The sequence below is a fragment of the Triticum urartu genome, chromosome 6A (assembly GCF_056163025.1).
Source record: "Triticum urartu cultivar PI428250 chromosome 6A, HENAU_Tu73, whole genome shotgun sequence".
In the NCBI taxonomy this organism is placed as follows: Eukaryota; Viridiplantae; Streptophyta; class Magnoliopsida; order Poales; family Poaceae; genus Triticum; species Triticum urartu.
Window position 1 is genome coordinate 549,848,153 of NC_141878.1, and position 22,293 is coordinate 549,870,445.

At 46.0% G+C, this 22,293-nt stretch overlaps 2 protein-coding genes across 2 annotated transcripts; one reads left to right on the plus strand and one right to left on the minus strand.

Annotated features, from left to right (window-relative positions):
• Positions 1-11,683: 11,683 nt before the first annotated feature.
• Positions 11,684-21,102, minus strand: LOC147966229 (uncharacterized). The gene is made up of 3 exons (XM_087528748.1): positions 20,906-21,102; positions 18,319-18,410; positions 11,684-14,299 (listed from the first exon to the last, which is right to left on the minus strand). Exons 1-3 carry the CDS (start codon positions 21,032-21,034, stop codon positions 14,173-14,175), a joined length of 348 nt encoding a protein of 115 aa, XP_087384874.1. The 5' UTR covers positions 21,035-21,102; the 3' UTR covers positions 11,684-14,172.
• LOC147966230 (uncharacterized) lies at positions 14,310-16,113 on the plus strand. Its single transcript, XM_087528747.1, has one exon. It carries the CDS (start codon positions 14,873-14,875, stop codon positions 16,076-16,078), a length of 1,206 nt encoding a protein of 401 aa, XP_087384873.1. The 5' UTR covers positions 14,310-14,872; the 3' UTR covers positions 16,079-16,113.
• Positions 21,103-22,293: the final 1,191 nt, after the last annotated feature.

Consider the following 22,293-nt stretch of genomic DNA (forward strand, 5'->3'; position numbering starts at 1 on the left):
TGGATGACTCTAAGTCTCGATCTAGATACATATTGGAAGTGGGAGCAATTAGCTAGAGTAGCTCCGTGCAAAGCATTGTAGACATAGAAAATTTGCAAAATATATACGACTCTTTATGTGGCAGACCCGTTGACTAAAGTTCTCTCACAAGCAAAACATGATCACTCTTTGGGTGTTAATCACATAGCGACGTGAACTAGATTATTGACTCTAGTAAACCCTTTGGGTGTTAGTCACATGGAGATGTGAACTAATCAAATAAAGATGTGAACTATTGGTGTTAAATCACATGACGATGTGAACTAGATTATTGACTCTAGTGCAAGTGGGAGACTGAAGGAAATATGCCATAGAGGCAATAATAAAGTTGTTATTTATATTTCCTTATATCATGATAAATGTTTATTATTCATGCTAGAATTGTATTAACTGAAAACTTAGTACATGTGTGAAAACATAGACAAACAGAGTGTCCCTAGTATGCCTCTACTTGACTAGCTCGTTAATCAAAGATGGTTAAGTTTCCTAGCCATGGACATGTGTTGTCATTTGATGAACGGGATCACATCATTAGAGAATGATGTGATGGACAAGACCCATTCGTTAGCTTAGCATAATGATCGTTCAGTTTTATTGCTACTGCTTTCTTCATGACTTATACATGTTCCTCTGACTATGAGATTATGGAACTCCGGAATATCGGAGGAACACCTTGTGTGCTATCAAACGTCAAAACGTAACTGGATGATTATAAAGATGCTCTACAGGTGTCTCCAATGGTGTTTGTTGAGTTGGAATAGATCGAGATTAGGATTTGTCACTCCGTCTATCGGAGAGGTATCTTTGGGCCCTCTCGATAATGCACGTCACTATAAGCCTTGCAAGCAATGTGACTAATGAGTTAGTTGCGGGATGATGCATTACGAAACGAGTAAAGAGACTTGCCGGTAACAAGATTGAACTAGGTTTTGAGATACCGACAATCGAATCTCGGGCAAGTATCATACCGATGACAAAGGAAACAATGTATGTTGTTATGCGGTTTGATCGATAAAGATCTTCATAGAATATGTAGGAACCAATATGAGTATCCAGGTTCCGCTATTGGTTATTGACCGAAGATGAGTCTCGATCATGTCTACATAGTTCTCAAATCCGTAGGGTCCGCACGCTTAACGTTCTGTGACGATTTGTATTATGAGTTATGTGATTTGATGATCGAAATTTGTTCGGAGTCCCGGATGAGATCGGGGACATGACGAGGAGTCTCAAAATGGTCGAGACGTAAAGATCGATATATTGGAAGGCTATATTCAGACATCGGAAAGGTTCCGAGTGATTCGGATATTTTTTGGAGTACCGCAAAGTTACGGGAATTCGTATTGGGCCTTAATGGGCCATATGGGGAAGGAGAGAAAGGCCTCAAGGGTGGCCGCGCCCCTTCCCCATGGACTGGTCCGAATTGGACTAGGGAAAGGGGGCGCCCCCTTCCTTCCTTCTCCTTCTCCCTTCCTTCCTTCCTTCCTTCTCCTTAATCCTGCAATTTAAACTCTACAATCACTATTTGTATGTTCATCTAATAATATACTAACAATCACTATCAAGATATTAGTTAGACATTATTGTTTAGAAACCTCTAACATGATATTTTAGGGAAACTAACATATACACAACATCTGCACATACATACAAATACGTATGTATGTATGTATGTATGTATATAATTTATGGAATTGTCACAAAATATTGTTGAAAGATAATTTTTGTTATACCACTTAATTTAAATTTATCTTAAATAAAAGGATCGGTAAAATACACTAATACTGATAATAAATAACAATGATTAATTATGCAAACTAAATTATGTGGTTGACTATACCGGCTAAAAATAAAAATCAAAGTCCGTAAATTGTAGTATGACATAAAATAACATTAAATAAGTATAAATTTTTGTTATAAAACTATTTATTTATTTTGCTCCGAGTCCCAAATTAGTTTGGGTCGTCTCTGACAACAAGGTCAAGTTGGAAGAAACAATGAGCATATCCTAAGAAAATTCAGATATGATGTCAGCGCAAGAACCTCTGGGAATAATCGAATGCCACTTCATCTAGAGGCAAATCTCCCTAATCGCAGTAAGCGAGAGCGGTATCCATTGTCTCGCGAGACCAGCCTCCGTGTCCCTATAATGCCAAACAAACATGAACGGATGAACCCCTTATAGGAGAAAGTGAGGGCATGCTTACGACTGGTCCTAGCAAGGAAAACCAACATGAAACCCTAATCGCGTAAACCAATAGCCCAAAACCATAACACACCCATCCCTTGTCTAACCAACCTGCACTGACGGCGTCAGCCACACCCACACTGGTGGCATTCATCTACCGAACAGGATGGAACTCTGAAACTTTGCCATAGGAGAGATTGGGAAATATCTCGTTTGTATCCGGTGGCCCGCTAATGAAGTAGCAATCCCTTGGACGCCGAAACGCTTGGATCCTGGTAGGCGAGGGCCGTGGGGATGAGCGGTGGCATGGAACGGAGCCGCGCGACAGAGCGGAGCGACGACAAGTATCAGGATGGTGGCGCGAAGCAAGAAGACGTCCCGGAGTGGGGCGAAAGCATAAAGGTGCGGTGATGTGGAGTGTGGCAACACATTGAAGCGCGACAACAGTTGCGGTAACTGTGATCGCCATTGCTCTGGTGGCCTTGGCCCCTCTAGTTTGTTGGTCGCGGTGAGAGAGAAAGAGAGTGGTTAGGCGTGGGCGTGAGGCAAGGGGCCACAGATATAGGGGGCCGAGGGAGCTTTTTTGGGCCGAGCCCATGAAAATGAGTTGAAGAGGTTGTTTAGCTTGTGGAGGGGATCTCCTAATCAGTGCTCTCAGTGCCGGTTTATGATACTGGCGCTCGAAGGGACACACTACTGGCTCGTCCCAACTAACCTTCAGTCGATCACACGGAAAGTGAAAATTCGCTCGCTCGCTTCCACCTAGTCTGGTTGACTCCCTGATACGTCTCCAATGTATCTATAATTTTTTATTGTTACATGATGTTGTATTATTATTCTTGGATGTTTTATATTTATTTTATAGCAACTTTATATCATTTTTTTGGGACTAACCTATTGACATAGTGTCCAGTGTCAATTGTTGTTTTTTGCTTGTTATTTTTACTTCGCAGAATATCCATATCAAACGGAGAAGAGAAATTTTTTGGAGATTTTTTCCACCAGAAGATAACTTGGAAGCCAAGGAAGTGGACGAGGGAAGGCCTATGGGGCCCACAACCCACTAGGGCGTGCTAGGAGGCCCAGGCACGCCCTGATGGGTGGTGGGGCCCACAGAGCTCCGTTGCACCGCCTCTCGGCTCTATAAATTCTTATATATTCCAGAAACCCTGAGGGAGTCGATGAAACACAATTCTAGGCGCCGCAAGTTCCAGAACCACGAGATCCAATCTAGAGCCCTATTCCAGCACCCTGGCGGAGGGGAACACGATCACAGAGGGGTTCATCATCCTTATTGGTGCTCCTCCGATGATGCGTGAGTAGTTCACCATAGACCTACGGGTCCGTAGGCAGTAGCTAGATGGCTTCTCTCTTTTTGATTCTCAGTACAATGTTCTCCTCGTTGTTTTTGGAGATCTATTTGATGTAATGACTTTTTACGGTGTGTTTGTTGGGATCCGATGAATTGTGAGTTTATGATCAGATCTATCCATGAATATTATTTGAGTTTTCTTTGATATCTTATATGCATGATTGTTATAACCTTGTATTTCTTCTCTGAATCTTTGGTTTAGTTAGGCCAACTAGATTGATTTTTCTTGCAATGGGAAGAGGTGCTTTGTGATGGGTTTGATCCTGCGGTGTCCTCACCCAGTGATAGAAGGGGTAGCGAGGCACGCATGTATCGTTGCTATTAAGGATAAAAAGATGGGGTCTATTCCTACATGAATAGATCTTGTCTACATCATGTCATTGTTCTTATTGCATTACTCTATTCTCCATGAACTTAATACAGTAGATGCATACTGGATAGCGGTCGGTGTGTGGAGTAATAGTAGTAGATGCAGAATCGTTTTGGTCTACTAATCTTGGACGTGATGTCTATATACATGATCATTGCCTTGGATATTGTCATATTATTTGCTCTTCTATCAATTGCCCAACAATAATTTGTTTACCCACCGTAAGTTATTTTCTCGAGAGAAGCCACTAGTGAAATCTACGACCTCGGGTCTATCTTTTTATCATATTGCTTTCAGATCTATTATTCCAAAAACCCAAAAATACATTGATGCACTTTTCTTTATTTATTTTATTTTGTGTTCTTACTAGATCTATTTATCCAATCCCATATAATTTAATCTATCTTTTTTACCAAGGAGGGATTAACAACCCCTCTTACACGTCGGATTACAAGTATTTGTTCTTTGAGTGCAGGTACCGTTTACATAGTGTTGCTTGGTTCTCCTACTGGATTGATAACCTTGGTTTCATAACTGAGGGAAATACTTACCGTAGCTGTGTTGCATCATCCCTTCCTTTTTGGGGAAATACCGACACAGTCTCAAGCCACATCACTCCCCTAAAAAAGTTGGTCGGTAATCTCCATATGCATGTAAATATTGCAAATTAAGAGAGAAAAGGCATTAGATTTGCATCATAACGTCGAATAATGACCAAAAACAATATAAATAACAGTAGTAAAACATGATGCAAAATGGACGTATCGGTTTACCATCGAGGTTTGCACGTGCATGGTCCCTTGGCTAATAGCACATTACTATGCAATTGTAGGAACCATTCTAATATTTAGGTTTTTAACAATTTGATCTTGCACATGTAGGTACTATTGTCAGAGGTTTTGACCCACTGTTCGACCCATTTTGCATATGGGGTAATGAGATGTCCATGAACATTAGTCAAGTCAAGAAACTTAGAAAGATTGTTAAGATAAAGAAACTAGCGACGAAGAACAACAAGATGGTAAAAGACATTAGTCAACTACAAGATGGTAATAACTCTTATACTTTTTTTTCTTTGCGCCATTTCAAAATTTAGCGAAGATATTTATGCATATCTTTGTATTCAGGCCTTTCCAAAGTAGTTCACCGATGATTACATCACAAACCAGCTGTATGGTCAAGAGGCGAGGAAGGTATCCATACAACACTCATGGTACAATATTGAAGTCTTCCTCAAGAAGAAGAAGGATGAGCAGTCAATCATCCACATGCACTGGCCTAAAGTTGCAAGGACCTTCAACATGATTGAAGGCTCAATATTCGCCTTCCGCTTCAACAGTTTTCCCAGATGAGATTCATCTGTCTATCTACCGTCTAAGATGCTAATTTCCAAAGGTTTTAGATGATGCATGTGAAACTTGGTGTTGTTATGTAATGGAGTAGCTATCTATATGCCTATATGGTGTAACTAAGTGCTGAAGCTATATAATGTTGTACTATGATATATTTCCATTATGAAAACTTGGTTGTCGCAATACAAAAGTAAAATATATTGTGTGTTTGATATGAAATGTCAATTTGATTACTAAATGGATCAAACATAATAGGCCAATTAGCTTGTTTATTGAGTTTTTCTGTTGCACACGGTTACTAAGACAACATCGTGGGCGATGATCTCAGACAACCCACATAGTTTTTTGAAAGTAGGTGTGTTGGATCAATTAATAATCACACACGACTTCCTGCGGACAACTGCTTGCGTTAGGCCACCTTGCACATACGTTTTCATAGAAAAAGTATGTGTAATGGACAACCTATGCCAGACAGTTTCTTCTAGGCATCGTCCATGATGCATTCAAGAACGCAAACAATAAAATTATATATATCGTCTGTGATGACAACGCTATCACACACGATGTGATGTAGAAAATTGTGTGTTATGTACATACGAATGGAAACCTTTGTTTGAGATTCAATGTCTGGGATGCTAGGAACACCTCACACAACTGGACCCGTATAATTGTTTGTGATCGCTTGCACGATCGCACACGAGATTTTTTTGCCCCGCGTGTGTGACCAAACGAACTATCATCACCAACGGTTTTTGGATCGTGTGGGATGGATCCCCCCCCCCTCTATCGCACACACAGGCAAGGCAACGGTTTATAACTTTGTAACGGAAAGGGGGTAAAATCCATTTGTATAGGACATCTCTGTCACTAGTGCTAGGTTTATCGAACCAGTAGGAGATTCATGCAAACAAAGATAAACAGTACCTGCACACACACAAAACAAATATTTGCACCAATGCGGGTAAGAGGGTTGTCAATTCACTTGAATTTGTTAATTGCAATTGTTAATTCTGGTAATGTTAGATAGGTAAATTGCAAAACAAAATAAAAGATAAATAATTGCAGCAAGTTATTTACGGTTTTATTAATATAATATGAATGGACCCAGGGGCCATAGCTTTCACTAGAGGCATCTCTCTCATAAGCATAACAATGGTGGCTACACAAAATAATGTTGGGCAATCGATAGAAATGCGCATAGTTATGATTCTACGTCTACTACTATTACTCCACCCCCCGACCACTATCGATCATGCATCTTATGGTATTAAGTTCATAATGAACAAAGTAATGCTCAGAGCATGATGACATAATGTAGACAAAGTAAGACCAATCAATATGACTGAGCCCCATCATTTTACCCTCAGTAGCAACAATACAAATATGTGCCTCGCTACCCTTTCTATCACTGGGTGATGATACCGCAAGATTGAACCTACTACTATGCACCACTTCCACTAAAGATCTACTCATCAACTTAGCCAAAGAAAACTCATAGATCGGAAAGCATTACATAGCTATAACGATCACACATAATAAAGTTTGGAAAAGACTTAATTACTTTCAACGAATAATCTGATTATAAACCCACAATTCATCGGATCCTAACAAACAACCACAAAAAGATTACTATGAATGATCTCTGAAGAGAACATTGTATTGAAGATGAGACTGAGTGAGAGAGAGAGAGAGAGACGTCTAGCTACTGCTATGGACCCGTAGGTCCTGTGGGGAATTACTCACGCATCATCAGAGAGGCATCAAGGTTGATGTAGAGGCCCTCTGTGATCGGTTCCCCCTCTTGCAGAGTATCGAAAAAGACCTCCAGATGGGATCGCGTAAGAATAGAGACTTGCGGCGGCGGAATAATTGTTTCGGATCTCACTCTGGGGTTTTGGAATATTTCTGAATTTATAGGATTGGGATTAGTTCAGTCGGAGGAACAGGGGGCCCACAAGGGGGGCAGGGCGCGCCCACCCCTAGGGGCGCCCCCTGCTTTATCGTCCTCTTGTGTATCGTCTGGTCTCCCCTCGAAGTTTCTACGGTCCCTTCTGGTCTAGAAAAAATTGTCAAAAAGTTTTATCATGTTTGGACCCCGTTTGGTAGGGATTTTCTGTAAAAACCAAAAAAGTACAAAAAACAGAAACTGACAGGGCACTGAGTTAATAGGTTAGTTCCCAAAAATGATATAAAATTGTGTATAAAGCATACATGATTGATAATATAATAGTATGAAATAATAAAAATTATAAATACATTGAAGATGTATAGGGGGCGCCTCATCCACTTCCGCCCAGTCCACATCTACGCTTCTCTCCCACCGGCTGACACCAACCCTAGTTGTTGCCGCCAACATGGCTTCTTAAACACGCACGACAAGCACGACCACAAGGCCGACTCGTCGCACCGCCTGGCCAACTTCAGGGCGCCCAGGGCACGGCAGGCACGCGAACGTGACCGTCTGTACATCCCTGTGCACCAGTCACACTATCGGAGGAGAAGCGGTCCTTGCGCGCGCCGTAGGCGAATCGGAGTCGGTGTTGCGGCGTACGAACGACCAACGGTGAAACGACCGACTTCCTTCAAAATGCCTCAAGAACCTGGGTCACACCCAAAAGCTGGCGGTCTGCGCACCCTCGCATATAATGGGCCGGCCCGTTTAGTCCTATCCTCTTTTCTTTTTGTGCTAAAAAATGTTATGTTGTTTATTCTTTTTATTTTCCTTTTTTGGTTATTTAGGCAACTTGCAAAGCCTTATTCATCTAGGAATAATGTGTACAGAAACAAGAATAGGATTATAGGGCTGGCCAAACCAGACATGCGACCAAACCATACAATAAGGAAAAAAGTTCATTTTACTCCCCTGAAAAAAGTGGTTGGTCCGCATAACCCCCTCACTTTTCTTTTGGCTCACTTGACCCCCTAATCTAATCAATACCGTTCATAAGTTGTTTTTGGTGGGTTTGCTAAGGCAGTTTGCTGATGTGGACGAGGTCAAAGTGGTCTGTTGACTAATAGGGCAAATTTGATAATTTTGACCTGTGGACGAAAACATTTCATAAAATGAACTGCTTTCAAAAAAAAATCACCTAGCTGACCGTTTTGAGTGGCGCCCGACATGAAGGCGCCACACCCTACGGTACATCGCCTAGCTCTCAGGTGTTGCACGTCTGTCCAGCGTAGCACCCCGGGCCCCACTCTTGGTTGTGCAGCGCCTAGCTGAAAGGAGCCGCACAGTGTAGTGCAGCGCCTATCCGAAAGGAGCTGCACAGTGTAGTGCAGCGCCTAACTGAAAGGAGCTGCACTATCTTATATTAAAACCGTATAACTTTTAATCCGTGTATCCGATGAAAATGTGCCTTATATCAATGTTGTGCATTTTTCTATGTTCTACACAATGGTGGCATTTTCATCTATGTTAGGATCAATTTGCTTGATGAAAACTCTGTGGTAAAAGTGCATCATAATATAACTGACAGAATCTGTTAAAACTTACAAACTTGGCATGATGATATCCATTGACCTATAGCTCTTATGCATTTGCATCCTACATGAGTTTTGCACTACATAATGTGTACTTTCATGCCATGCATATCCTTGCCATGTTAATCATCTTTAACATGTTCATTTCTTGCATGTAAGTGGCTGACATGATATAAATGAACTTCTGTTACAGAAAGTTGCATTTTGTAAGATCCATAGTAATTAGTCTTGGCATCATATGAATATGATCTAACTATGAAAGTTGCAAAATATTATGTCTACTTTATGTCCATGTCATTTTCATACCCGCTAAATATTTGCATCACTATGTTTTTGAGACACTAAAGTACCTAAGGCAATATTCTACCAGATTAACACTTATGAATTTCACCAAGTCCCTGGATGTCAAGAGAACTCCGCATTTTGTAAAATGCATATTAAAACAACCATGCTTCATATGGAATAATTTTATATATGAATTTGAGCATCTCCATGTCTACTTTCAGTATATCCAGCATGTTGCCACAAAACATGTTCATATCTTGAGTTTTACCAAACCCCTTGGCATGAACTTGATATATTTTCCATTTAGAATTTTGTACAAATCGGTTTAGTTTTCCTGCTAACTAAACTTTGTTTTTCATTATTCTAGAAAGATAATCCTTCTGACTTCCAGCTAGTAGCACCGAAAACTAGTTTTTCTGCAAACTCTGTTTTGTCATCCTGGTTAGAACTAGGGTGTCCTAGGCTATCAAGTTCAAACCGACTCACTCTGTACCGACCTTATACCCTATATATATAGCAGTAAGCAATACAACCAGCTGCAACTTTTTTCAGTAGCCTAAAAGCTGAGTTCAAATCAAAGAACATGTGCTCTTGCTATTGACAGCAAACATTATAAGTGCTAAATTTTAAGAGTATATAAGTATATATCTTTACAAAATGCAAAGTTCTGTTGACATCCAGTGACTTAGTGAAATTAACGTGTTAATCTAGCAGAATATTGCCTTAGGTACTTTAGTGTCTCAAAAACATAGTGCTACAAATATTTAGTGGGTATGAAAATGACATGGACATAAAGTAGACATAAGATTTTCCAACTTTCATAATTAGATCATATTCATATGATGCCAGGATTAATTACTATGTATCTTACAAAATGCAACTTTACGTGACAGAAGCTCATTTATATCATGTTAGTCACTTAGATGCACGAAATGAACATGTTAAAGATGATTAACATGGCAAGGACAGGCATGGCGTGAAATTACACATTATGTAGTGCAAAACTCATGTAGGATGCAAATGTATAAGAGCTATAGGTCAATGGATATCATCATACCAAGTTTGTAAGTTTTAACAGATTCTGTCAGTTATATTATGATGCACTTTTCCCATAGATTTTTCATCAATCAAATTGATCCTAACATAAATGAAAATGCCACCATTGCGTAGAACACAGAAAAATGCACAACATTCATGTAAGGCACATGTTCATCGGATACACGGATTAAAAGTTACAACTCCTTTCAGCTAGGCGTTGCAATACACTGTGCAGCTCCTTTCAGCTAGGCGCTGCACAACCAGGAGTGGGACCGGGGGTGCCACGCTAGACAGACGTGCAACGCCTGAGAGCTAGGCGCTGCACCGTAGAATGTGACGCCTTCGTGTCGGGCGCCACTCAAAACGGTCAATTGGGTGAATTTTTTTGAAAGCAGTTCATTTTGTGAAATGTTTTCGTTCATAGGTCAAAATTATCTAATTTGCCGACTAATAGGGCCATGTTGTCAGGTGAGAAAACAGAAACAAGTGAGCAAGAAGCAAGCGACTGTAGAGGAGCACGCTAGCATCAAATCCATGGAGTTGAAGGCCGCCCCGCAGGTTCCCAGGAGAGATGAGAGGAAGCTTGTGAGGTGCAGAGGCTGCAGCTGGACGCCAAGATGGTCGCGCCTGTGGAGTAGTCTACCGGCACGCCCATCACTGATGCAGCGGCCGGCGCCACCACCAGCCATGCTGGTAGCGCGATGTGCGTCGAGATTGTGCTGAGCCACCCGGTGGTCGCAGCCGTCGCCTCCTGCAGCGCCTTTGCGCTGCCGCGCGCGCTAGAGCAACCGGGGAGCGGCAGCACGCGAAGAAGCAGGCGGCGGCGCTCGGCGTGGCTGCCGCGAGGCGGCCCGGATGGTTCCGCTCTGTTCCGTCGCCAGTCGCCATCGCCCTTGTGCTTGACGCCGACGGCCTTCTAGTGCCTCTCCCGAATCGCGCCAACGAGTTGGTCCTCCCCTTGGAACGAATTGGCCCAAGACCATCTCCTTCCTCGGCTCCGGCGAAGCTGCCGCAAACATTTCTCCGATTCCGGCAATGGTGAGCGTCCGTCGAGAATTTCCTTGAGGCTTTAGCATCCTTCCCTCGCCTCTCACTCTTTCCCTCTTTCAATTGCAGAGATTACCGACAGGAACGAGCTCCCCGTCGAGCTCCACCTCCGACCCCCACTCCGGAACAATGCTGCCGCAACTCTGGCCGCTGCGGGCGAGCGAGGCGTACAACAATCTGTCGCCCTCGAATCCCTGAAGATGATGGTGTCGCTGGTCAACAAACTGATTTGACCTCATCCACGTCAGCAAAACCGCCATGCAAACCCACCAATGACGATTTCCGAACGGAATTGGTTAGATTAGAGGGTTAAGCGAACCGAAAAAAAGTTTAGGGGTTATGTGAACCATCAATTTTCTTCAAAGGAGTAAAATGGATTTTTTCCTACAATAACACTGTGCGCTCCGAGGTTGTGAGCTCCAAAGTTAAAAGTCTCTGAGCTCATGAACACAACTATAGGAACTGAAAGCGAGGTTGTGAGCTCCAAAGTTAAAAGTTTCTGAGCTCATTGACCCAACTACAGGAACTGAAAGCTGAAGAGTGTTCTTTGATTCCTTAATGACTGCGCTATAGCTAGTTGAGGATCCCTGATCGATATCGTCGATCACCACCTTACAATCTGATGCAATGTGTATCCGCTGGACATAAAGATCTTCCGCAAAGACTAGCGCTTCTCTTACAGCAAGGGCCTTCAATGTTGTCGAATCGGTAATACCACGATAAATAATAGCAGAAGTTCCAATATAAGTGCCATGAAGATTATGGCATAAAACTCCTGAGTGTGGCTAGGTCTCAGTCAAGTGGCATAACATGTAATAAGAAAGAAAAAAGAAATGACAGAAAGGAAAATTTGCATAGATCTCAATGTAAGGTCTCACGAATATAGAATCTACTGAGACAAAGTCTCTGTCGACTAAGATTTAGCAGGAGCGAAAGCTCCTACATCACCAAAGTCACTGTTTCTCGCCAATGCAGCATCGACATTGATCTTTGCCATCTTTATGGAGCAAGCCATCGAGATACTCTGCTCGTGCTATTTCTCATTTGTGAAGTAGGAGCCTCACGCCAGCTGCCTGGTCTGCCCAGAAGCACCCCTGAAGTCGGCGCAGCCGCCGTCGTCGCCCCAGCCGTCGACAGCCCTGAGCTACGTCAGCCTGAGAGGCTGCAGCGCCTTCTCCTGTGCCAACTCGTTGTGCGCGTCGGATGCGGAGCTCTTCCTCAAGTTCGGCGAGGCGATACCACAGAACACAGAGTAGACTGACGTGCTGATAGTCCGAAAATGTAGGCTGGGGTGTAGCATTCATTTTCGCTAAGGGCTCATTTGGTAGTCAAGCGAGAATCACCCAGGGCAGCAAATCCCCAAAGGAAATTTTGACCAGCACGTGGGGATCCCTTCTCTCCTTGGGGGAGACCAGTCGTGGTAGTTTGGCAGCAAGGAAAGCAGGAGGGGGAGAGCTAGGGATAGATACTACAGCAAGTGGGTGTGCTCCAGGAGAAGGTGGAGGTGGTCGCTCGATAGAGGAAGGAAAAGCAGAGGCGGAGGCGGACGATCGCGAGAGAGCCAGGGATCTCCTTCCCGATGCGGCGACGCGTGGATTATCTTTCCGTGGAAGTGGCGTGGATGAGGACAGTTTACCCCGTCTGGAGGACGTCCAAATGCACAGATGATCTTGCCCGGGCCTAAGTGGACCCGTGGGTTCCATGCCCTGGTTTTAGGCGGGGATCCCGGAGGAATCCGCTGCAACCATATTAGCCCTAATTGTTTCCATTGCCGTAAAAGAAAAATAGCAAGAGGACACTGAATTTGGGGAGGATGCTCAGTTCACTGTAAATATGCTGCTGCCCATTTTGAAACAAGTGTTGGGCTGGGAGCGTAATATGAAGTGTGGAAACTTGGCTGCGTGGAAGGAATGCAGCCAGGCACAGGCAGTGCTGCTTTTAACGGTGTCGCCGGCCTGGCTTGTTCAGTTGAGACGACACATACCGGCAGAACTGCAGAAGTAACTGTGCTAGTGAGTAGTGACATTCTGTTGTTTTATGAAGAGCCTACGCCACAATCATAGTAGTGTTCCGAAGTCAAAGAGATTTTGGTGGCGCTTCTGAACTCTGTCCAATGCTCTTATTAGCTCATGCCACTGTAGTAAGAGTAGTGCTAGCCACGGCTGCCGCAGGGCTGAGTTTCTACTCTTTGCAGTCAGAAGAATCCACCCCTTTTTTGCGTGAGTGGTGGTTTGATGGTGGCAACCAATCCTTGGAAGACATGGGGCCAAAATTATCTCTCTGCCTCTACCACGCATGGGGATGGGGTGGCCGCGACTGCCGAGTTCCTCATGACCTCCCGGCGCAGAGTGCTGCCTAGGGCAAGATGGCATGGGCATGGCTACCGCTGCCGGCGGCGGAATGTGCGCCGTAGGCCGCCAGCCAGAGGGGCGTACGTAACTCACGACATGTGCGATATCCTCATCCGCACTAGGAGGCACAAGCAACATCGATCAGAGGAGTTTATTAGCTCTGCAGCTACTCTGTCATAAGGTTCAGGATCTTCTGTTCCTTTTTTCCAACAGCAACACGACTCACACCACGAGACCAGGCTACCCGGCCGGAACATATGGCGAACTTATAAATGCAGAAGGCCATGTAATGTAAGCCAGTACTACATTCCATTCCAGCCAGTACTCACATTGCAAGCTTGTTTCAAACCAGCACCCGAAGCACAAGCTTGGAAGAAAATCCTTGCCTTCCTAATGCTACTACATAGGATTCTCCTTGTCAAGATACCGCAAAACAGAACTCTCCTTGTCAAGACACCACTAGCCAAGCTCCAAGTTCAAGAGGCACCCTAAGTTCCCGTGGCTGTGAGTAAGCACAGCCGCCTGAATACTCTCCAGCGCTCGATACAGACAACTATCACCACACGGTTAGATTCACCGCTATGAAAGGCTACATGACATAGTTCAGTGGACGAAGCTACGGCATATGCACATGGATACGCGCAAGGCTAAATGTCTGGTTGCTCCTCCTCCAACGGCTTGCCCTTCTTCTTCGGGCCAAAGATGTAGAATGCGATGGTGGCAGGAACAAGGACGCACGCCAGCTTCTTTTGCAGCTCCTGGCCGTGCTCGAAGCTGCAGGTTGAAAAGGAGCCACGAATCTGAATGTCAGAGAACCGCAGATGTGCTTACGTATGTCATGTGGGGCGCTGCGTACAGGCGCGGGTCGCGCGCCCAAGAGCAGCAGCCGACGGCCACAGCTGGCGAGGCATAATCGGGGCAAGGAGTTCTAATCCTACATTGGTTCCTAGAGTCCAGGAGTAGTTAGTTTCCTAGTTTGTTAGGAGTCCAGGAGTAGTTAGTTTCCTAGTTTGTTAGAAGCCCATAAGGCCTTTATATATCCTGTAATCTGCACCCTTTGACGCAAGCAAGAAATCATTATCTCCTACCTCCTCCTCTACTCCTAATCTCTTCTCCTGCACCATTGAGCAGTTAGGCAAAAACCCTAGCGCTCCTATCAACCGAGACTACGAACTATGTAGTCGAGGTCCTGCTGTCTTGGGCACCGAGGTCCTTGACAACTTGGTATCAGGTTCCAGGCGATCCTCTTCCTCGTCCGCGCTCCATCCGCAGCCCGCCGCCACCCCTGCGTCCGCGCCAAGCACACCTCCATCGCCACCATCCGCCGCCGCCTCAGTCACTTCCGGCATGGCAGAACCAACCACCGCTGATCTGGCCACGATGATCGAGGCCTTGACTGCAACGGTGGCGTCCCTGCAGACGTCCGTCGCCGCGCTCCAGAAGGACAAGTCCACCTCCTCGTCGAGCGCTGCCGGCGCCCACGATGGGCAGCACCACAATGATCGCCCGCCCTGGTTTCAGAAGATGGACTTCCCCAAGTTCGACGGCAAGTCAGATCCGCTCGCTTTCCTCAACAGATGCGAGTCCTTCTTCCATCAACAACGGATCGCCGAGGAGGAAAAAGTCTGGATGGCGTCCTACAACCTTGAGGGTTCTGCCCAGCTGTGGTACATGCAGGTCCAGCGTGACGAGGGCACTCCGCCGTGGCGCCGCTTCTCCGAGCTGCTCAACCTCCGCTTCGGGCCACCTCTACGCGCTAACCCGCTGGGCGAACTAATGGCATGCAAGCGCACAATGTCCGTAGTCGACTTCCAGGAGCGGTTTGAGGCGCTCCTCCCTCGGGCAGGCATCTTATCAGAGACACAGAAGGTTCAGATCTTCACCGCGGGACTCCAGCCACCCCTCAGCCTCGACGTGGAAATCCACAACCCGCAGTCCCTCGCCGTCGCCATGAGCCTCGCCCGCAAGTTGGAGCTGCACGACCAGTGCGTGCTCACCTCCGCGCCACCGGTGCGTTTTCAGCAGAAGGGCATCCTGCCGGCGCCCGTACCATGTCTCGCGCCCCCCGCACCGGCTCTACCAGCCGCACCCCCTGCTCCTAGTCTGCCGGAAGGGCGCCCAATCAAACGCCTGTCACAGACAGAGATGGAGGAACGCCGTCGCCTGGGCCTATGCTTCAATTGTAATGAGAAGTTTGGCAGGGGCCACAACCGCGTCTGCCAGCGCATCTTTCTCCTCGACCTGGCGCCGGACGACGACGACGACATGGCCTCCGCCACCGCTAATGCCTCGCCGGCCGACCCTCGGATCTCACTCCACGCGATCTCCGGCGTGCGCACGAGCGAGACCATGCAGATGCATATCACCCTTGGGGGTGTCTCCCTCCTCGCCCTGATCGACTCAGGCTCCACCCACAACTTCATCGCCGAGGAGGCGGCCGCTCGTGCTACACTGCCATCCCCCACCACCGAGAAGATGCGTGTCACGGTGGCCAACGGCGAGCGTGTTCCGTGCCAGGGCGCATACCGCGCCGTCTCCTTCCGCATCGACTAGGAGGTATTCTCGGAGGATTTCCTCGCCTTGCCGCTCGCAGGCTACGACGTCGTCTTGGGCACGCAATGGCTGGCGACGCTTGGACCGATCCTGTGGTATTTCCGCGCCCTCTCCATGACGTTCTGGCGGAGGGGCCATCGGGTCTGCTGGCGCGGCCTTGCCGGACCGGACGGGCCAGCCGTGCAATCTTGCAATGGCCGCGATTTCCTTGACGCCATCATCACCGAGTTTGACGGCATCTTCGCCGAACCCTCCGGCGTACCACCACTCCGCAGCCGCGACCACGGCATCACCCTGCTGCCCGGCTTCGCCCCGGTGGCCGTCCGTCCGTATCGCTACCCGGCCGCGCACAAGGACGAGCTGGAGCGTCAGTGCGCCGCCATGCTCACCCAGGGCATCATCCGAGCAAGTCGTTCCGCATTCTCATCGCCGGTACTGCTGGTCCGCAAGCCCGACGGGTCCTGGCGCTTCTACATCGACTACCGCGCCCTGAACGCCATCACCATCAAGGATGCGTTTCCAATTCCGATGGTGGACGAACTCCTCGACGAGCTCCAGGAGCTTCTCACCGCAGTGCACGATGACGGACACGAAGGCGTCCTGCGCACGCTGCATCGTCTCCGCCGCGACTTCCACGCACCTAACCTTCGCAAGACGGTGCAGGAGTATGTCCGCGCCTGTGGTACTTGCCAGCGGTACAAGTCCGAGCACTTGCACCCAGCCGGTCTGCTGCTGCCACTGCCGGTGCCCACGGCCATGTGGACTGATGTCGGCATCGATTTCGTAGAAGCGCTCCCTCGGGTGGGCGGGAAGTCTGTTATCCTCACCGTGGTGGATCGCTTCAGCAAGTACTGCCACTTTGTGGCGCTGGCCCACCCGTACACGGCGGAATCAGTGGCGTAGGTGTTCTTCGCTGAGATTGTGCGTCTCCATGGCGTCCCGCAGTCCATGGTCTCTGACCGCGACCCCGTCTTCACCTCGGCTTTTTGGCGGGAGCTCATGCGCCTCACCGGGACCAAGCTGCACATGACGACGGCGTTTCATCCACAGTCGGATGGCCAAACGGAGGCTGCTAACAAGATCATTGTGATGTACCTCCGTTGTCTCACCGGCGATCGTCCCAGGCGGTGGCTCCGGTGGCTTCCCTGGGCCAAGTACATATACAACACCGCCTACCAGACAGCGACCCAAGAAACTCCGTTCAAGCTTCTGTATGGCCGTGACCCTCCCACTATTCGCTCTTACGAGCCGGGCGATACACGGATGGCCGCAGTGGCCAGGAGCATGGCGGAGCGCGACGAGTTACTCGCGGACGTCCGCTATCGTCTACAGCAGGCGCAAGCGGTCTACATCCTACTACGACAGACGCCATCGGGACATTCGGCATGACGTGGGCGATTGGGTCTGGCTTCATCTTCGCCAGCGCGCCGCGTCCTCTCTCAACCTGCCAACCAGGGGCAAGCTCAAGCCAAGCTTCTATGGGTCATACCGCATTTCAGAGGTCGTCAACGACGTGGCCTACCGCCTTGAGCTTCCGGCACGCTCGCGCCTCCATGACGTGTTCCACGTGGGCCTCCTCAAGAGGTTCTTCGGCACGCCTCCAACTGCACCACCGGGATTGCCTCCGATCCACAACAGGGCGGCTGTTCCAGAACCGGAGCGCGTGACTCGTGCACGACTAGCACGCGGCGTTCGCCAGCTACTCGTCCACTGGAAGGGTGAAGCGGCATCATCAGCTACATGGGAGGATCTTGACAGTTTCGTCGAGCGCTACCCCGCTTTTCAGCTCGAGGACGAGCTGCTCGTCGAGGGGGGGAGAGATGTCATGTGGGGCGTTGCGTACAGGCGCGGGTCGCGTGCCCAGGAGCAGCAGCCGACGGCCACAGCTGGCGAGGCATGATCGGGGCAAGGAGTCCTGATCCTACGTTGGTTCCTAGAGTCCAGGAGTAGTTAGTTTCCTAGTTTATTAGGAGTCCAGGAGTAGTTAGTTTCCTAGTTTGTTAGAAGCCCATAAGGCCTTTATATATCCTGTAATCTGCACCCTTTGACGCAAGCAAGAAATCATTATCTCCTACCTCCTCCTCTACTCCTAATCTCTTCTCCTGCACCATTGAGCAGTTAGGCAAAAACCCTAGCGCTCCTATCAACCGAGACTACAAACTACGTAGTCGAGGTCCTGCTGTCTTGGGCACCGAGGTCCTTGACACGTATCCAAAACAACAATGATCTGCACGCTTTACCGTCTCTCCTGCTCCAGCAGAAAATCGAGTTGCGCATTCACCTCGCGCAAGTCTGCAGCAAGCTTTTCCATATCCTTGTCCATGCAGCACCCCTACGTGCAAATGAAAGTAGATTCCATGATAAACAGAAATGAAGCAGCTGATTATACCATATGCTAGTATATTTCGTAAATTTCCAGGACATTTATTGGACCATGCAAATATCGTCGGACTGTAGTGCCTCATGTCAAGTTGTGAGCAAGTGTGTTGAAGACAATGAAAGCAGGTAACTTATATACATTTTGTTTCGAGCTGCAAGTCATCACATCATAGACAATCCAAGTTCACAACCTCCCACATATGGTTTTCTCTACTCACCATGTTACATTAAGAATATCACTAGTTTGTCCTATTGGCAACCAATATGCATTTTATTATCCTATTGACTACTGCAGTACATAAATATTTATACACGTATAGTTAATAATCTAAAACTTTGAAATGATGTTGTCCATGTAGAGTTAGTCCACAATGACGTATAAAACTCTAAACCATATTCAACTACATCACGGCTGGCTAAGAGAACTATAAGTCTATAACTCGCGCAAAAATACAGTGTCTTAATTTGAGTGACACCAAACACGCTGTATATACCAGATCAAAGCATCAATTCTGGAATTAGTACAAACTGCATCAATTCTAGAATTAGTACAAACTGCAAAGCATCAATTCTGTAATTAGTACAAACTGCACTTGCCTTTCTAGAAGCTTTAGAAGGATGGAGCCATTACTTTTTGGGAAGCAACTCATTATCAAATCAGACCAGAAAAGTTCAAAATTGCTTGGGGATCAAAGAGTCACAGAAGGAATTAAACATAACCTCATGCTCACATTACTGGAATAGATTTTGCCATAAAATATAAGAAAGGAAAGAAAATATTGCAGTTGATGCTCTCTCCAGGAAACACTCTCTAATGGCAATGTCTGTCATTACTGCTAAATGGATAAATAAGATCACTGACAGTTATTCTTCGGACCATATTAGCCAGATATTGCAACAGTACCTCATTACACCATGAGCTCCTACCTCTCATTACTCTTTGCACAATGGCATACTCAGATACAAAGGAAGAACTGCACTAGGACATGATCCTGCTCTGAAAGAGAAAATTATGCAATCCCTGCATGCTTCAGCTCTTGGGGACACTCAGAAATGAGAGCCGCATATCAGAGAGTTAAAAAGATGTTGAGAGCTTTATGATAACTTGTTTGCGTGCTAAAGGTCCAAATATGAGAATTACCAATATCCTGGTATGTTAGACCCACTGCCCACATTGGGCATGGCATGGACACACCTTTCATTGGATTCCATTGAAGGTTTTCTTTACAACCTTAAAAAAATATTTGACCACCATTTCATCGAGGCTTTACCTAAATCCAAGGAAAAGAAGTAATTCTGGTGGTTGTTGATCAATTCACTAGGTATGCACACTTCATACCATTATCTAACCCATACTCAGTACAATATGTGTGGCCCATGCATTCATAGACAATATCTTTAAGCTCCATGGCCCTACTCCAGCAATAGGATCTTACTTGGATAGGATTTTCACCGGTGCTATGTGGAAACAGATCTATCAAGAACCTCAAAGTTAAACTGAAATATAGCTCTGCCCATCACCCTAAGTAAGATGGACACACTGAGAGGGTAAGTCAGTGTTTGGAGACATACTTAAGATGCATGACTTCTAATGAGCCCAAAAGGTGGATGTCTTGGGTATCTTTAGCTGAGTATTGGTATAGAGAAATATGCAGGTCAAAAGAGAACTGAGAGAATTTGGAACTTGGAGACATGGTCTACCTGAAGATGCAACCATATAGACTTACATCTTTTGGTTTGAGGTCACAATTAAATTACAAAGCAAGTATTGTGGGCTGCTTCAGAGAGTGGGGAACAGAGCATATAAATTACTTCATGAAGGTGTCAAAATTCATCCAGTGTTTCATGCGAGTCCGCTTAGGAAGCACATTGGCCCTGATGTCATTCCCCGCTCTGATCTGCCACTAGCTACTGAGGAGGGGTATATCAAACAAACTCCTGCTCTGGTTTTGGAGACAAGACAGATAACTTGCAACAATTTGCCGATAGTGCAATGGTTGGTTCAACAGGAAAATTTGTCCTAGGATGAAGCATCATGGGAAGATGCCCACTTGATCAAGCATGTCTTTCCAGCCTTTTTCAAGTCTACCAAGCTTGGTTTGATCCAAACTCTGTGCCTGGAGGAAGGGGCGGGCATTGTCAGGACTTCGCTCTGAAAATTAACACTGTCGATTAGCTTATTCGTCAGTCACTTCCTTGCCGCATGTAATAAAAACCGGGCTGCGCCTGGGATCGCTCCTCATCCCACAGGGCATATACACACATACAGCACCATTTGGCTTTATGCTTAAACCAACCCTAACAGGGCATGTACACATACTCTATATACTGCAGTTCATCGATGCGTTGTTTTCCCCACACGGTTTTCCCCTGAATTCGTGAGATCCAGTTCCCAAATTTCTAAATTAGACTGAGGACTGGGAGTGATGGGTGGGTGTGGGGGGTTACCTTCGTGGCTTCAACCCTCAGAGCACCACCGGAGAAGGAGCGGGGGCTGGAGCGGCGGAGGACGTCCGGCACTTGCGGGGTCGATCGGCGGAGGATGGCGACGGCGGAACGCAGAAGGTACGGAGCCATCGCCGGGGACGAGCGGGGACTGGCGGGCTATCGCGACGGGGATGGCGACGAGGCCGGGTCGGTAGGGACGGAAGGTGATCGCTTCGATGGCAATATCGCTGCAATTTCGCCGATTCGTCAGGGATAATTCAGACACGTGCCACGCTCGCGCGTGCTTCGGCCCATTGCACTGGAATCGCGCGTGCTCCAAACTGGTATACATACAACACTTTCGTCCGGCCCAACACCAAAAAAGAAATTGTGAACATGAAAAAAGATCGGTTTATTCTTTTGTGTTTTTTATTTCAGGTTTTTTCTACTTTTTTATTACATTTTATTATTTTATTTCCTTTTTCATGTTTGTTTTTACTTTTCTTTTATTTAAGTTTTTTTATTTCCTTTTCCTTTTTCCTTTTTCATTTTACGCACATCTTTTCAAATTTGTGATATGTTTTCAAAATCATAAATATTTTTATAAATTATCAACATTTTCTGAATTTATAAACATTTTTAAAAATCTGCAAACATTTTTCTTAAATTGTGAACATTTTCATACAAATTAGTGATTTTTTAAAATACTTTCCAACATTATACTCGTGAACATTATTTTTAATCCAAAAATATTTTTTCGAATTTGGAAATACTTTCAAAAATTCAAAAACATATTTTTGTTCGATGAACAATGCATGACATTTTTGGAGTTCATGAGAAAAATTAATCAATGAACTTTTTTTGTAATTCATAAACTTTTTGTATTTTTGTGTAAATTTTTGAAAAATCATGAACATTTTTTGAATTCATGAATATATTTTCAAATTCACGAACATTTTTTGATTTCCTCAACATTTGTTTTCAAGATCATGAACATATTTTTGAATCCACGAACATTATATGATTTCCACAACATTTTTTCAAAATTCACAATTCTTTCGAAATTTGAATTTTTTTATATCCAGAATCTCTATCTCTACTACCTAAAAGTAGGTAAGGTTTCATCTCTCGTCTTACAGCTACTTGTCCGCCCCCTCCTCCACACGAATGTTGGTTTTGTTGATTTCTCTCTCTAAAAAACGTGAAACAATGAGCGCATGTCTCTCTAGCTTTCTCTCCGGTCTTGATCCAATCTTCTCCCGCTCCCTTGCAACGAGAAAATGCACTAGCGCTACTTGCTCGCCACCACCACCAGCGACATCTCCACCTATCCCCCTCCCAACCCATGAATCTACCCCCATGATCTGATGCCAAGGAGGACGACCGTCCTACAATCCAGCGGTTGTTGC